The sequence below is a fragment of the Pezoporus flaviventris genome, unplaced genomic scaffold (assembly GCF_033815535.1).
Source record: "Pezoporus flaviventris isolate CSIRO_AGI_PZ_B2104156 unplaced genomic scaffold, CSIRO_AGI_Pfla_v1 ptg000063l, whole genome shotgun sequence".
NCBI classification, from domain to species: Eukaryota; Metazoa; Chordata; class Aves; order Psittaciformes; family Psittacidae; genus Pezoporus; species Pezoporus flaviventris.
In genome coordinates, this window is record NW_026892611.1 from 1,039,177 (window position 1) to 1,056,754 (window position 17,578).

At 47.7% G+C, this 17,578-nt stretch overlaps 1 protein-coding gene across 31 annotated transcripts in view; it reads left to right on the top strand.

Annotated features, from left to right (window-relative positions):
* The window catches only part of MSI2 (musashi RNA binding protein 2), a 212,767-nt gene that overhangs the window by 14,427 nt on the left and 180,762 nt on the right, over positions 1–17,578 (top strand). Inside the window, exon 1 of one of the 31 annotated variants that reach the window (XM_061469966.1) lies at positions 7,926–7,985. The exons of the other annotated variants lie outside the window; for them this stretch is intronic. Coding sequence (XP_061325950.1) covers positions 7,941–7,985 — 45 coding nt within the window. The 5' untranslated portion in view covers positions 7,926–7,940. Of the gene's footprint in view, positions 1–7,925; positions 7,986–17,578 lie in introns of those variants that run through there. 31 annotated transcript variants of the gene reach the window in all.

The window sequence follows — 17,578 nt, forward strand, 5'->3', positions numbered from 1 at the left end:
ATTGTGAAGTGTGGCACCAGAGATGGGCTGTGCTGTGATTGTTCCCCCTCTGAGTGGGGATTTCCTGCCCTCGCCAGCCTGGGATCCAGGGGTGGGTGGATGCAGGGAAAAGCACCTGGAGAGAGTCTCCTGCTGCAGTACCTTTGTGCTTTAAATTCCTGACTCACCTAATCCCATGAACTGTGATCAAAGCAGCAGTTGATGCATGCGATGTGCTGGGCAATGTATGTATGAAGAGGGAGTTGTGATCAGCTTGTGTGATTTTTAATCTCCCGCCCCCTTTTTCATCTGGTCCCATCCTCTGTGTCATTAATCTTCCAGATCAAATAAAATGATAGTTGAAAGTCCTCCATAGTTATGATTCCCCTGAAGTTTTGTGAATATGGCTTTGATTTTGTTGTAGTATTAGAAGTCAGTTTAGATTTCTGGAGCCGTGTTTTGTAGGTGTCTCCAGTGGATATTTTAGTAGGGATATTTCTCTCTCAATCATGTATGTGTATGCCAGAGGAGAAGAACAAAATATATTACAGAATAAACAGCAATTTAGTTACCAGTCCGAAAGCTTTAATGCTAAGGAGCCATGAAGTATAGTTTATTGGAACTATAATTGCAGACATAAGCAGTGATTATCTGTCTTCATGCTTTTATAGTCCCCATCACTGTCATCTGAACACATGAAGCTGATGAGAGTGTGTGCAGAACGTTATTCAGCTGATGCTGTTTAATCCTCATGTCTTGCAATATGTGGAAAGTAAAATAAAGTGTCAATTGATTTGAAAATTACGGGGAAAGAAAAAGGAGGGAGAGGGTAAGTGTCCTTGCAGAGAACATAACCTTATTTCATCCAGTTTGGAGCTGAAGGGATGCAGTTGACAGGGTAAGCATCTTACATGGATGTGGTCACAAGGAATTTTGCTGTTCCATAATGTTCTTGGAGGTCCTTGGCAAGTGCAGGACTTTATCTTTGGAGGTGCCTCCCTTTGTTGCCTTGGAATGCTCTGAATTCTCTGCAGCTGAAGGGAGGGCAGCAGCACCTGTTTGTCCTGTGCTCCGGAGAGCTGGAGAGCGTTGGATCAAGGCAGACAAATGGATGCTGCCAAGTGCTTCTTGAGGTGGAACAGAGATCAGAGAGCAAGTCCTGAATTGCTTGGCCTGATTATTGGTGCTGGTTATGCAGGTGAAAATGTGCTCTGGGCTGTGAAGAGGCAGAGGGAGGAAGAGGTGATTTGGTTGTGTGCAAGGTTCTTTTCCTGCTGCTTGGCAGGCCTGAGGATCTGAAATAGTGAGGATTAACAGAAAACCTGGGAGCCGTTGATGAGCTCACTGGGGCTTCAGAGGGCTCAGCTGAGCTGAGTTTACTTGATTGAGGTGGGTCTTACTGGGTCTGCTTTTGGTGTTGCCGCCCTGCTCTTCACACAGGTGTGTTCACTGCCTTCCTTAATTTGCCTGATTATCAGTGAAATCACCTGCGTGGGGTGGGGGAAGCAGAGAACAAAGGAGTAGGAGTCAGAAGGTCTGTAATCTCTGAAGGGACAGCACAGGAATGGTGCAGAGCTACGTTTGGGCTTTAAGAAGGTACCTGTTTTGTGGGTGATTTAGGGGCTGGGGGGTGTGTATGTTGGGCAGGAGATTGGTTGTACTTTTTTTCCTTTTTTTCCCTAAAATGTGGTGGTAAAAAGTCTCTGTTTTGAGGGAGGAAAGTGGATGCAGAGGAATCTGGAACTTCTAAATCTGTTTTTATGTACTTTAGCACTGAATTAGGACCAGATCAGAAACAGAACTGACAATGTATGGGTTTGATGGGCTTTCCTGAATTTCTTAGTGAAATTAGCAGGAGTTAACCACTAAATCCTGTTATTAGAGTAGGTCAAAGTGTTATTCAAAATGTAGCTGAAAGTGTGTGGGACATAGGTTCCTGGAGGCCTCAGCATCCTACTTTCACAAAAGACTTATGTGCTGAAATGCCTTCAACTAGTTTAAATCTGACCCTTGTTCTTGTCATATGGAGATGAGCTAAGAGATTGTCATCGCTCTTGTTTTATGGATGAGGAGAACAGGAGTGCTGTTCATGTGTTCTGCAATACTCAAAACAGTGGGAATTGCTGGTGCCTTGGGAGAGGGTTATTCCAAACCTGATGCACTGCATGTTTCCATGTGTTGGTGAAGGAGACGTGGCTTTGGCAAGCCGTGTTGTGGCTGTGCCATGGTCAGTGCTCTGCGAGTAACTCTGTTTTCTTCAGCCCCCACAAAGTGACGAAGTGATGTGCAAAGATTGCCTTAGTGTTGCATCACTGGAGACAGGCGTGAAAACCCTCTGCAGAGGGCTTTTGGAGCTAATAGTGGCTTATTGGAAACAGTTGTTGGGAACAGGCCTGTTTTCACTGGGTATTTGGAGCATCTTAAGAATGGTGCTGGTGGTGCTCAAAGTCTGAGCAGGGCACAAGCAGAGGCTATAAAATGTTTAAGATGGAGGGGAGTGTGCCCATCTGGTGCTTCAAAACCCATGGTCAGCTATGGTAGTGTGGGGCAAGAAAGGAAAGGGCACAGAGCTGCTCTCTGCCAAGGTTTGATTATTTTCTGGGGGAGGCTCCGTGTGTGTGAATACACACAGCACAAAGCAGTGCTGGAACCAGGGCTCTGTGCATGGAGGTTTGCTGCTGAGGAGTCTTGCTGTCTGCATGGTAAGGGGAGGCCGTGCTCTGTGCTTGCTTCTGAGCAATATTTAACCTCTCTATCTGCTTCCATTGCCGTGAAATGCTGCTTTTACAAACAGCACCGCTGCTGCCACGGCTCTGAGCACCCTGCACGCGCTCAGCATCCGGCTGCCTGTGGAACGGAGCTGCCCTTCTGCATGCAGACGGCTTGCTGCATGGCAGGTCTGGAGAGCAGGGATTGCATCCCGGGCTTGGGGTTCCAAGCTGAGCACCCTGCAGACCTTGCTGTCCTCCCTCGCTGCTGCAGGCTCCTCTGCCAGGCGAGCTGGAAGCTGTAATTCGTGTGCTTTGGGATCCTCTGGCAGGCAGGGCTGTAGAAATGAGGAGTATCATTGTGTTTTATTGTGGCTTCTAAGAACGCAGTGTGTTTGTGCTTCGGGGAGCCCCAGGGGCTTTGTTTTGCACCAGGCCCCAGCTATTCTTCAGCAGAGCCTTCCCGGAGCGTGATCTAGTTGTGCCCATTAGGAGTGAGAGACAGGTCTGACTGATTTCTGCTCCCTGCTGCATAATAAATCTGATACTAAAATTAGTGCTGGTCTCCCTAGGCCATAATTCTCGCTGAGATTATAGAGAATTGTGTGTGCAGAGAGGAATTGTGGTTTATGTTTGGGTGTTTTTTATAACCTTGAGTGTCCAATTTCCAGGTTTTTTACTAGCTCCCCCCTTCTTTTTCCCCCTTTTCCTCTCTTTTGGGAAGTGCTTAGCCTTTCTGTGTATTTTGGCTATTTAAGCCTCTGTCACTGCAGGCAGATGAGTTCCTTGGGAGCTCTTCTGAAGGTTTTGTAATTGAGTCTTTTACCACGGCGACAGGATATTATTAACCTTCAGTAAAGCAATTTATTTCATACTCCTTTGTGGGGATAAGCTTTTTTCCCCCCAGGAAAAGACGGATGTGGGAAGGGTTGGACATGCCGGGGTAGCTGGACTTGCAGCAGTGATTATGGTGTAAAAAAAATTAATAATTTACATGAAAAAACAGGCAGTTCTGTTCGTGTCAGTTTAAAAGAAATCTTTAGTCCTGAATGGCTCCCACCCCTGCTTTATTTTAAAGACCATCCTTTTTGCCCATCAGTGCCTTTGAAAGGGGGTTGTATTTCATCTTTGAGCTCCAGCTATTTAGCCCCTGTGAGCACTAAAACATTTTGTTTTCATCTTTGAGACGGCCTTAAAACTAAACTGAGAGCTGGAGGCAGGAGTTGTGTGCGGGTCTCCCTCTTGGCATGGCCTTTGCCCTCAAATCAAATGCAGACTAGTCCAGAAGCCGTTAAAGATTGGAGAGCTCCTGGAATAGCAATTTCCAGTGGGCAAGCAGGAATGCTGGATAAGTGGCCAGCCTGGCTGAATAACGTGTATTTTCTATTGAGCATGGGGACAAAGGCCCCAGGCTGGGATTCCAGGGATCTGGGCTGGTCTGTTGTGTCATCGCATCTCCCGGTGCCTACGTTTGTCTTTTAAAGGAGGATAAGACTCTTTCTTTCCCCCCGTCTAGTTAGACTTTTCTTTTTGCTTCAGTAGACTGGTAAACTCTAAATGAGCGACGTGCTTGTCCTGGTTGGTGTCTCACTTCAAACTTTGCACTGTGGCAGAGCCTGCTTTCGAAGGAGTTCACCTTGCCTCGCTCTATGAATCTGTTCTCTTAGCAGTTCTATGAGATAGACGTGGTGTTATTACCACATTTTACAAGAGAGCTTGGACGAGAGTTCAGGTCTTTTGCCTAGAGCTTCACGTTGGTTAGCACACTTGAATCTCTTGGCGCTGTGTGCAGGCTTTAATTGCAGAGTCATTAGTTGTTCTACACTGTGTGTCCTTAGCATGTGAACTGCTTCTGCCTTCCTGCTGAAACGAGCATCCTAGAGAAAGTATTTTGGTCTGCGAGGGTTTGAAGTGACCTCTGTTAGGGCTGTGCTCCAGAACCACAGGCTCCCAAGATGATTTTCCTGCTTCTACCACTTTCCGATTTTCCAGATGCATTCAGTTATTTTTATCCAGAGTTTCTAGCACCAATTCAGTGGTTCCATCCCTTTTTACATTAGGTTTCCATAGGCTGTGTCAGGAAGCTGCTCCTCTGGACCTGCTTTTGCTTTGAATGTGGGCTCCTTGTGGAAAGGACACCTTCTGCTTGATGGCCAAGGCTTCTAGCAGCAATGGTGTGTGCCTGGCACGTGTCTTGATGGCAGAGAGAGGAAAGCTGCTGGCCCTTGCCAGCTCTGCCATCTCTAGGATGCTACAGGAGGGTGCTGAGCTCTGCTGCTCATGTGGGCTGAGGTTATGCACCGTGGCACAAAGCAGGGAGTAGGGCAGTTGCAGAAAGGATGGGTCTGAGCCCAGGGACAGCAGGCGCACTGCTTTATGTGGGGTGTGTTCCTGGGAGCAGGTACTGCTGATAATAAACATGTTTTGTTGGGATAACGGGGAAGCGCATTGTGCACACTGCCCTTCCGTGGGGTGCATGGGTCTGCAGACCAGACTTGCCCCTTCCTTTGAGGTTTTGGGCATCTCTGTGTGTTGTGGGTAGCATGAACTGAGACTTCTCAAAACAAAGATAAATGCCACGACCTTGCTTTGATCCTGCAGTGGTCAAACGCCGGCAGTTCAGATCCTGTTGTGTCTGGTGGCTCTCCAGGCACGGTGTGATGGTGCCGATGCTTCAGGGGACCAAGGGGCTGCTCCAGGAGCTTCCCTCCCGTGATGCCTCTCCTGTGCTTATTCCCCTTGGGAAAGGGGCACTTCCCTGTGTGGTCCTGCAACCTCTGCTGAAGTTCCAGAGATGTGTTACACTCAGCAGAACCTTTCTGTTACCAAAAGGCTTTGTGGCCCCTCCGCACGCTGGTTGTGTAGAACTTTGCAGCTGGTAGATTTATTCTTAGGTCTTCAACCAAGAATCTTTCTATTTTAAAATGCTCAAAGCACCTTTTCCCCTCCCTTCCTGCTACACCCATTGTTGTCAATGAGCCCCACAATCTGTAAAAAAACATTTTTTCTTTAAAGCTTCCCCACCAGAGATTTAATTAAAATATTGTGAAAGGCAGTCATTGAAACGAGAACCCTTTGGAGTGGAAGGCACCCTGGTTTCCCTCCGCACAGCTTTTTGTCACCATAGAGATGAAAAGAGAAGCTCAAAATTGCACTTTCCCCTTGTGTGTTGCTACTGAGGCAGGTAGCAGCTGCTGAAATCCAAAGGGATGGGCCTGAGGGGGGCATGGCTGGGGCTGCAACGTTAACTCTTTAGCACTGGATCGGGATTTCCTTTCCCAGTGGAAGTTCTGTCTTGGTTTATTATTCTGGTTTAATTTCATGTAGCTCAGGGCTGGAATTATGTGGGCTTATGAAGGGGAGGACCAAAGAAGCCCGTCCTTTCTGTGTGGATGAAGCGGAGCTGAGGAGCTCTGTGGGCAGTGTGGCTGTTGGGTCTGCACCGGGGTGTTGGGAGCGGTGTGTGCAGCACCACATTGTTCTCGAGGTGTTTTTGTATCAGGCCAGTGTTGAAATCCAACTCAGCCTTTTAATGCCATCGTGTGAGCATATAAATCAGAGCTGCCTTTGCTCTGCAGCAGGGTTCAGGCCTGTCAGGGCCTTACTGAAAGCATCTCGATGTTAGGGCTTTTCTGGTTTATTTTTCTTTTAAAATGAATGGGTTAAGGTTTTTTTCCTTTCAGTGACCCCTCTGGAAGTGCAGGGATTAAACCAGGAATCTGTTCTGTGCGTGATTGCACTGCTCTGGTGGAGTTTCGCAGCCAGTGAGACAGATGAAGAGTACCGGAGGGTGCGTGGCAATGGGCACTGTTTTGCTTTTAATCATTTTAAAAACAAATTTTTCTCCCTAATTGAGGGAAGAGGAGGCTCAAGTGGATTCTTGGCACAAGCACCTTGGACAAATGAAAGCACAATCTATATCCAAGCTGTCTGCTATTGTGTATTTTACACAATACCTGTGTCTGTGCCTGGTCTCAAATGGATGCAATGGTTTAATTTTAAGCTGTTTGAGCGAGACCTGTTGTGTTTAAACTTCCAGCTAGAAAGTGAACATAACCCATGTAATGGCATTATTAATGGGGAGTAGCACTAAATTGTAATTTGCAAATTAATGGTTTAACTCTGAGATTAAATATACAGCTGGGTTCTTGTGTAATGTTACAAGGCAAAATTAGATCACGTATTTAAAACCAGAAGGGCCTCCTCCAAAGCCAGCGGGTGCCTTCCCAGGGACTAAGCTTTTGTGTTCAGCCTTTTCCACCCCATAGCAAGGTGCAGACCTGTAACACCAGCGAAGTTACTTGAGTATGGACTGTGCCCTCGGGAGCGGGCTGTCAACCTCTGACTACCAGAGTTACTGATGTATTTGGACCAGAACAATAAAATGACCTGTTTCCATGGTGGGAGTGACTAGGGCCACCCATCTGCTGGTAGGTTCAGCTTGTACCTGGCAGGCTGGTCTGAGCCATGCTGTTGTACGTTTGTATTTGAGCTCTTGCAAGATTATAGATGAATTTTTAAACAAGGCAGGATTTGGGAGCCGGGCTCAGCTCTGATGCAATTTGCCCTTGTGCTTTCCTTGGCTGTTGCTAATAGAAGTGCTGGCCTGAACCAGTGTCTTGGAGTCTCATCGATTTGCTAATTGCAGATAATCAAGTCCCTGCTCACGCTGAGACCACTTTTGTTCTCTGCCGTTGCGCCAGGACTGGGGCAGCGCCATAGCCAGAGGAGTGGGGATTGAGCTCTCCTGTTAACTCCCAGAGGTGACGGAGTGTTTGGTATTGCAGCCCGATGAACAAGGAGCTATTGTGCCACTGACCTTTCTGGCCGGGGCGTGATGCGAGGGCTGAGGCTCACCGGTTGAGCTGGGGGAAAGGGGTGCTCAGGGAGCTGTGTGTCAGCCTTCAGTGCTTGCCTACATTTGGTGCAGGCCTTTTTCCTTTCCCCAGCTGCATTGAATCACTGAAGGATGAGGGGCAAGGGGGGGATAATGGCTGACAAGCGTTTCTAATGTCTATATGTAGAACGGCAGCTGATCGCAGGCCATGACAAACCAGGAGGAAGCAAGAGCCTTTGAGGAAGACCCCCTCAGCTATGGGCATGCCTTCGTTTTGTAGGTGTTGCTTTCCTGGGTCACGAGAGCAGGGCACATCCTCTTCAGCTGCCCTTGCTTTGCTTTGCAGGTGGAGAAGCTGAGGATACGGCCTTGGCTGAAGCATTTTGCAGAAGGAATGAGGGTTTTTCCTTTTGCCCATGTGTGTGTGCAGGGCAGTGCATGCCTCAGAGGTGGAGGAGCAGGTTGGCTTTTCCCAGTGCTTACTGCAGGGATTTAGAAGCAGGATGCGGCGTTTGAATGGCAGAGCAGAACCAGCTTTGGTCACTCACTGTGTAAAACGTGTTAGTGGATCTTGCAGTGGAGAAGGGAATAATGTGTGTTTGTGATGCTCAAAGAGCACAACAGTTGCAGGTGTCTTGGGGTGCACAGGATGAGGGATCCCAGGCCAGGTCCCCCTAGAGCCCACTGTCATTGCGCTGCCGCTTTAAAGCCGACCCAGAGGAACAGATGATCACTGGACAGCTTAGGCTACATAATCTCTTTTGGGTTTAATGTCAGGCCTCCCTGAGCCCCATCCAGTGCCAACTCCCAGTCTGGCTCGTAATACTGCTGAGCGTCCTTTTAATTTCTCTCTTTATTAATAGTTCTCTCACTGTAGCGTGCTCTCTCGCTGGCTCTGTGTGGTATGCGTGCCTCTGAGTCTATTCCTCTGCCCTCTGAGGTCTCCACTGCCCGTGCTTCCTGCTCCTCCACCAGCCTGCAGCTTTCCACATGTGTTTTCTTTGCTGGTTCCAGAGAGGTTTATGAAAGCGGCTGTGAGGAGGGCAGTGGGAGGCTGACCAGGCACGGAGCTGGCATGAGGAATTGGCTCTTTGCGTTCATGAGTGAAGTTGTGAGGGAGGACGGAGGCCTGGGTAGGGAAGACCAGCGCAGTGGTGGGGAAGTGATGAAGCTGATGGCAAAGGTGAGATAGGAGAGGCTCCAGCTGGATGGCTCTGGCTCCACCTGGATGGAGTCCTGCTGCTTGCAAGCACAGATCCATCAGCCAGGCTACATTTTATTTAAATTTAGCTTGTTTGTTTCCAAGAGGGCTGTTTTGTTTCTGTATGGAGTTATGAATTGTAAGTAAAGTTCAGGCTCTTGTTTGATCTTCCTCTGATCACTGGCATGTAGTAAAGACCAGCAAATGTGTACAGTAGAGCAGTGGTGGTTTTGGATGCTCAAGGATTGTGTGTCAGGATGCCAGTGCTTTTTCCCTCATCCCTAACTCCATTCCCCCCACCTGCTAGGATTGTCACTGGTATCTTTTATGTGTCCTGACGGCAGCATGTTTCTGGCAGTCCCAGCACTGATTGTGTCCACGTCAGTCCTTATTTAAAAGAATAACATAGTTAAAGTATATCCATTCATATGTCCATATATTTGCAGGGGGGAGGAGGAACTGAGATGTTTCAGATCCAAGTCTCGGAATCACATGGAAGTTGCATGACGTGGGTTCAGAGCAGGCTGTGATTTAGCAACAACCTCGAGCCCTCAGAACACTTCTGCGCCCAGCACGGCAGCTTCCAGTGCATTAACTGTTGTGTAACGGTGCCGTGTCAGTTAAAGCAGTTGGAAAACATTGCAGGGAAAGTATTTAATGTGTTGTGAACATCAGTGCAATGAGGCAGCTGCTTATAAAAGTAACGGTAAAGCCCTGAAGAGCAGAGAGCAGCACTGGGCTTTCTGCAAACACACTGGTGCTGCGCTCAGCCGAGGTACAGGATTCGAGCTCTTAGTGTCTTTTAATCTCGTGGGTCCTTGATTTATGTTTGCTGCTTTAAATGATGGCTTAGCTAGGAGGGAGGTTAGATGAGGGGGGAAAGGGGTAGGGAGGCGGGCAGGACAGATATGTTCACTGTCTTTTGTGAACATAAGCGATATTGCCCTTCCCACCTTGTATGGCAGTAGCTAGGTCTTCCTAAACTCTTAGTGTCAGTGAATTATGAAGCAAAACTGATAATGCCATCATGATCTTGACCGGGAGCCAAATTGTGCATAATCCGGTAGTGTTTCTGGATGTCTGAACCAGCCCAAATAAATCACAAAGTGCTGGTACTACTCAGCTGTGGCTGTTTGCTGAAGTGGTGGATTGCAGGTGCTGATCCCGAGGTGAGGAAGTCTCTAAATTGTATTCAGAGATGGTGTATGGCATTGCTGGAGCGCTACAGCATCATTGCACTGCACAGCATGAAGGAGTAAGAACCCAGGGCTGCTGTGTTTTCTTTGTTTGTTTTATTCAATTTATGGGTTTAACATTTTGGGCTGTGTCATTTTGATAGTAGACGTGTGCAAACAGAAGTCAGGACCGAGATGTGCAGGGAACATTGATTTTTATTTTATATATAAATGTATGAATACACACACGTAATGGATGCCAGCATCTTTTACATATTAGTGTTTGTTCAAGTGTACAAGAAATGTGATTGACACCACTGAAAAAGGGAAGGGGAAAGCAAAATGAGTTACAGCTTCTGGTCCCTAAACTGCTATTTCTTAACAGTATCCTGGAAGAGCCTTCCTGCTAATGATGCTGAGCAATAAATAACAGGGAAGATTAATAGCCGCCTATGGTAGCAAATTATAGTTGATTTATTGCCCATAATATATACAGGTGCAGTTAATTTAATTAAACACAAGACCTTTTTAATGCTGTGAACACATTGCTCTCTAAAAATGCAGCAGCACTCTGGTACCATAATAAGGCTTTAAGTGAAATAAGCATCATTACAAGCAGAGCTTGTTGGGCTGATCAGCCTCCCATGTATTTGGGGGAGGGAGTATTTTTCCATAACCATTAATGCCACTTTGAATCAACTTGTGCCATAACAAAGTCCAATTTAATAGACTGATGCAAGTTATCCCATCTCTGCTTCCTTGTGGAGCAGCAGCTTCCATGAAGCAGCATATGTAGCTTGTTATTTTCTTGGCTGCCTTGACGGTGCTGTGCAGGGAGGGCTGGGGCTTGGTGGTGTGGGATCGCACCCCAGGGATGTGAACATACAACAAACAAGAAGTCATCGTTCCCTGGAGCCTCTCCACTTCTAGTGGGTTGTCTGCTATTCATCCCCCATCTGAGGCTGAAACAGTGGGTTGCATTAAAACAGACTCTGGTAGGAGAGCCCGTACAAGGTGTATGCAGGCAGTGCTCTGGTTTAGCTTGTCTGCATGCTTGCTTTTTCTAAAATCCCTTCTTCCTTTGAAATTAAATAAAGTTGCAGTGGGTATTTCATGGCTCTGTGCATAAACCCACAACTTTGGCCTGGCTTTAAGCTGTTCCCCCTGCTCCCTGTTTTGTACCCTCACTGAGCAGGGGATGGTGAGCCTGCCCTGCGGTGGAACCTTTTGCAGCTCATCATGATGCAGAGTCAACTACTTCTCCCTGCACATAATGGGAAGATGCTCTATGATACTCTGCCACCATTACTTGATTATTTGTGAAAGTGTAAAAGGCTCAAGTAGCTGATTGATTAATTTTTCCCTAAGCTTTTCTTCCCTCTGTTGCCTTCATCTGGAATATGTAATCAGCAAAGGAAAATGTATCAAGAATAGATGGGGATGCATATGAATGCTTAATTTTCTCTAATTCAGGCATTCCTGGGGGCCCGTGTATCCTGGTGCATGCTGTGCCAAACAAATCCCTTCCAGCATTTGCTGGGGAGGGGAGAGAGGAGTGACAGTGACTTTGGTGTGTTTTTCTTCTTCTGCACTGTAGTTTCTCTGTTGTGCAGCAGTGGAAGCTGCTCGGGGAGTTTGAGGAGCGTCCATGGGCACGGCTGGAGGGGGCTGCGTGTGAAGCGTGGTATCTCCTCACACAAATCAAACATCTACTTGACCTTTCTATCCCTCAGCACTGGGAAGAAGTCCAGCAGCTCTTTGTCATAAATCTTTCCAGTCCGATTGCTTTGGTCCAGCACTTCAGTTAGTCACTGTTAAGGCTTCTGATTTTAGCTTTAAACAGAGACTTGTTGTCGGGAGCTGGGGGGGAAGAGTGGAGGAATGCAGGATCACCCACAAGGGGGTTGAGGTTGAGAGGAACTGGACAGGGGGCCGTGTAACCCTGGGTATCTGCAACCATGTGGTAGAGGGAGAGCAGTGGCTGTGCTTGGTGTGGTACTGAGTGCTTCTGTGGCTGTGCTTCCAGGTTCAGTAGTGGAAGCCTCCAGGTAGTGTGAATTAAGGCACAGGAGGAAGAAAGAGATTCCTCATTTGGGCAAAATATGCTATTTTAAATACTTTTCCAAAATAAATAGCATTCCCAAGCAAAAGAGAGCAAAAACTATGCTGATGGCAAGTACAAGTCCATACCTGCCTGTATGAAAGCAACTGCTTCCTTTCTTTCTCTTGGGTTCTTTTTCTGTAGAGGGCTGTCTGGCCTCTGGATGAGGATCTCCATGTCTCGGTTTCTTACCTGTTTAATGGATGGAGTAACAATTAATCTCGCTTCTCAAGGATTCTGTTGTGAAGTGCCTATGAGCAATTGGGGCTGAAATGTCACATTTGATAAGGCTGCTTGAGAGCTTCATGAAACCTGCTTTTAATCCAAATGATGTTTGATGATAAAATACTACAAAATGTACTTCTTCCCTCTGGCTTTTGCTCTTCTCTTGGTCACTGCCTGTGTTAGGGTGTGGAAGGGAGCTGAGAACAAAACCTGTACCGTTACTTTTATGCTTTGGGCAGAGGGGGGAGAGTTGACTGAAAGCTTCATTGAGAATGGAAATACTTAAGGTATGTTTTAAATTCCCATACAAGTGAAGGCTTTGTTCTAACGAGGTCCAGTGTTTGCCCTTCTGTGCTGTACTAATTCTTCTTGTACTCATAGTTCTGATTCTGTTCCCTCAGCCGGTGCTTCAGGAAACATGTTCCTCTTTGAGCATGTCTGGTGACTCAGAGGCATCTCCTTAGCATCTGGTGAGCCTAATTGTCATTATTAATCTGCCCCATGCCAATCTGTCTGCAGAGCAGCAGTGGGAGGAAGGGAAGGTGCTGCATGACTGGGTGTACATCCCTGTGCCTTGTTCTGCAGAGAGCTGGGACTTGGGATGAGAGGTTAGTGAGAAGCCTGGGCTTGGCTGATACTCCTTTGCTTCCCATCATTGCCTCTAGTACCATCAGAAATGGTTAGTTCTTGATGGACATTGTTGGTTTGATGGGTTTAAGTTGTGTTTATAGAATCACAGAGTGGTGTGTGTTGAAGGGACCTTAAAGCTCATTCAGTGCCAACCGCTGCCAAGGGCAGGGGCACCTTCCACTAGAGCAGCTTGCTCCAAGCCCCTGTGTCCAACCTGGCCTTGAACACTGCCAGGGATGGGGCAGCCACAGCTTCTCTGGGCACCCTGTGCCAGCGCCTCACCACAGTCTCCCCTCTGTCAGCTTAGATCCATTGCCCCATGTCCTGTCACTACATGCCCTTGTTTAGGGCATGAATGTATGTGGAATAGTTGAAATAAGAGTCTGAAGGGCAGCAGCTCTGCATGGATGAAATACTGTAAGAGCTGGGTTTTAATGTACACTGCTACTCTGGCTGGCTTGGGCAGCAGTGGAAAAATTTTGGTGTGAGCAGCTACACTTGCACGTTGCCTCATTAGAAACTGTGATGAGGTTCCCTGGATCCCACTGGATTTTCCTTAGAAGCTGCTTAGTTTTCATGCAAGCCTGCTGGTGTCTCTTCCAAAGCCCCTACACACTGCTCTATGGCTCTGCTCTGGAAGAAGGCAGCCGCCGTGGCTCTGAAGGAGGAGTTCATTGCTGCAGTGGCTGGAAGCAGTGTCCTGCCTCACTCGGCCATCCATGTTCTAATTATGTAATGCTTCTATTCTGGATGCTGTGGGCGAGTGTGGGGTAAGCTAATACCTCACTTCAGAGTTCAGAGACTCACTGGAACCAGATACAACTTGGCCTTATCTCCGGAGCATTTTCATTTTTAAACACACTTGAATGAAATCTCCCGCAGTGAAATCCATTCTCCTCTCTGGGTCCTATAAGGGTTCAGCTTTCCTCTGCTCTAACCACAAGGTGGGCAATACCTTAGTTTTGAAATCATCTTTTCCCTTAAGCCCAGGCACTCTCTTCCAGTGCCTGTTCCTGGGGAGGGCTTTCAACACCTTCTCTGCTGTCTATCTTTAGGGCTGTAACTCTCACTTCCCCATTCACTTAATCACAGGCTTTTCCTTGGTTCTCGTCGTTCATCAAACTTGACTGGCTGCTTAATGCCTTTTTCCCCCCCTTTTTTATCCTGACATAGTGATTTTTGCTATTACTCCATCCCAGCACTTTGTTGCCTTTGGCTTCACAATAAATTGGGGAAATTAATAGTGCATGATTGAGAGCGTCTACTTTAAAATAGAACTAGAAATAGATATTTTTATTACTATAAAAACCTCTCTTTTTTGGCATTCCTTTTGTTTTGAGCGAGGGGCACATTCTGCTTTAACAATTTTATCATATGTGTGCTATTGTAATTTACATAAATGAATTTTAAATACAGTTACGAGCTGTGGGAAGATGTTATTGTCTCTGCACAATGAGTGTGGAGATTTATGCTGTGCATACATCTTGTGTTAGATTAACATTTGTTCCCCTGTCTCTGTTGGATAGTGTCGTGATGGAGACTTGAAGTCTTTACATAGGTACTTCTCAGGCTTATTTAAAACAGCAATGGAATTATTCTTCTTTCAGTCCATTCATTTCATGTAAATATGCCTTTTGGATATTTGACTTAATTCTGATGGCATTGACAGAAATCACTTGTGTTAGAAAGGAGATGGAGCTGCTGGTAAAGGCCCTCCCATCCCCAGAGATAAACCAGTTCCTGGTTTTGCCCAGGTTTGTGTGTGTGGAAGTCAAGCGCTTGAGCTGTTCCAGTGAAGTGGGTCCAACCATGTGCTGAACCTTCTGTTGCTGTGATGGATTGGGACCTTCATCACAGACGTTTTCTGCTGTGTTTGTCTGCCTTTTGTCCAAAGCCATCAGCGGCAGAAGTTGGTTCAGCTCCTGCCAGGACTGTTGTAGTCCTCAGCTCTGCTGCTCGTGACCCGAAATCAAAGCGGGTTTCCACGTGGGGAGGTGGCAGCCTTGCCATGGTTGGTGCTGGGTGAGCAGACCCCTCTTGGGGGTGAAACCTCAGTGCAGTGCAGGCATGCTCTGTGTGTCCGGGGGGAGGTGATGGCAGAGTTGTCAATGGAACTACAGCAATTTGGAACGAGGATCCGCTCTCTTCCCACCCTTTCCAGTTCCTGCTTTTCCTCCAAGGGGAAAACAACCTGCAAAATGCCTGTGTGCAAATCCTGCACATTCTTGCTCAGGATGATGTGATGATGATGAAGCATGCCATGGAAGAGAGGACTTTTTTCAGCTGGAGATCTGGGTTTGGACAGACTGGTCACATAGCACTGAACTGAGTAAGAGACCATTCCCAAACACGTCTGGAGAGGAAAGCTAACCAAGTGTAGCGAGGCTGCTTGCTGGCTTGCCAAATCCCAGCCTCTGGTAAATGCTCTTGTGGGGGCAGTTAGCATGCATGTTGTGAGGGGGGGAATACAATTTGACTTCAGGCTGCTGATTATCCTGTTGCAGTGGTTGACTTCCTTTCAGCTGTAGTGCTGGTCTGAGTTCTGGGGACAATCACCAGCTCTTTTAGATGTCCCTTTATTTCCACAGCTTAAAAATGGCCATCTGGGGCAGATCCACCTGGATAACGTGGCTCGCTTTCAAGGCTGCCTATTGAATCCTGACTACCAAGAACTGGATTTTAAAGAGCTTCCCAGTCAAGTAAGGGCCTGTTGCTGGAACTGGTGTGCACAGACACGCGGAGGGGTGTGAGGGAAGGGTGCACGCAGGTTTTGTGTGCACACCAAAGGGAATAGATTGTTATTCTTAATTTATCCTCCGCACAAGCCTCCATCTGGATTATTTAAAGCAGACTTCGTTGGGCAGCTGTTCAATTAATCTTGGTTTGTGTCAGCGTTGCCTAGAGAAGGGGGATGGCTTTTCAGCCGCCGGCAGCACAGGCACATGCACCCGCACCCAGGCAGTGCTGTTTCACATGCGCGGTGCTGGCCATGGTAGACCTGGTCTGTGGGTGCTGAGGTGCTGCTGCACACCCTGGTTTGCTGCTCTGCAGGTGAGGGAATGCAAAGCAAAGTGGCTCTCCCAAGGCTGAGGGAGGGATCCTGAGCCGGGTCAAGCATTCCCATCCTCCAGCCCGAGCTGTGGGTGTCCTTAGCTGCCAAAACGCGTGTTGGTGGTGTTTGTTAACGTCACAGCCCTTGCTTTCCTGCCAGCTGGAGGCTTGTCCCATTGTGACTGAGAGCAAAACGCTCGCCAGAAATGTTTTCTCTTAAAATAAAAATGAAAACAAGAAAAGCACAGAGGTTGGGTTGTGCCGGAGGGCTCTGCTTGGAGAAGAGAGCACTGTTATGCAAAGCTATGGGTTTAAATCTTCCAGCTGATTTGGAAGGATAAGGAACAAGAGAGAGAGACTGAGGTTGAAGAAAGGAGAAAGCCATTCAGATAATCCACCTATTTTCTGTTCCCACTATTTTTCTGTTTAAAAAGGAGTTTACATGTTCCAGGGCTGAGTAATGACTGGTTATCTGCAACGGGAAGTTTCTTTTAGGGGGTCTTGGAAAGAGAAGAGATTTGGGCTCATGGGATAGTGTGGTTTTGGTCTTTCTTTGTTTAATCATTACTTGACTGAACCAATTCTGCTTCTAAACTGTGCCTGAATGTTTCAGTGAGGGGGGCTTGTGTTATCCAGTTGGTACAGTGAGAGCATTGTGTGCTCTAAGCTTGCCCCCTTGCTCTTTCCACTCCTGCTCTTGGCATTGCCTCTCCTGCCCAAGTCTCGTTTTGGGGCTGTCATTAGCTTTCATGAAAGGGCAGGAATAACACTTTTTGTTAGGTACATGGAGGTGCTGGGTGGTTTCCCATAGCCCAGCACTCATCTGGAGGTGATTTCAGACCTCTTTGAGGAGTTTCCTGGAGGATTTGGTGAATTATCCTGCTGGGCACATGTGGTCAGGTTCTTGTGGAGTCCCCTCCAGCAGGGGCAGTGCCTCACTGGTGCTGTGTGAGTGTATTTGAGTTAACTTCAGGTGCCTGTGCCAGTTTCAGGGGTTGGGTGCAGGGTGCCTGCTGCAACTTTCTGTCTAGATCAGCTGTTTGCTCATTAAGGGTGATGAGGGAAGGCAGCTTTGACAAGGTATTGCTAGGCTGGCGTTGCAGCCATTCACATGTGCCAGGGTTGATTAAACTGCTGAGGAATGAGTGCCCTGGAACACAGTGCTGCTGGTCCACTGATGGTCCCTGCCTGCCCTCCTGGAGTCATTACAGAGGCACCAAGGAAAACATCTGGAGTCAGAAGCTTTATCCTCTGAGGCAGTGACTGCCTAGGCCTTGCCGCAGAGGAGCAGCGTGCACGGGGAAGTCGGGGTGATTGTCACTGAGGTGGATGCTGTGTGCAGGGATGCTGGCACAGGGTGCCCAGAGAAGCTGTGGCTGCCCCATCCCTGGCAGTGCTCAAGGCCAGGTTGAACAGGGCTTGGAGCAAGCTGCTCTAGTGGAAGGTGTCCGTGCCCATGAGCTTTACGGTCCCTTCCAATCCAAACCAGTCCCATTCTGACAGGAATTGTCTCCTTTACTGGTACTGCAGCATGGCCACGAGCTTCTGTTAGGGACTCTGCACTGGTGGAGGAGCACACACAGCTGAGAGGTGGTCTCCTTTTCCAAAGGCCTTTCATCCTGTTGACAGGATGGGTCTAACGTGGCCATCCCCAGTTTGACCTTACTTCTG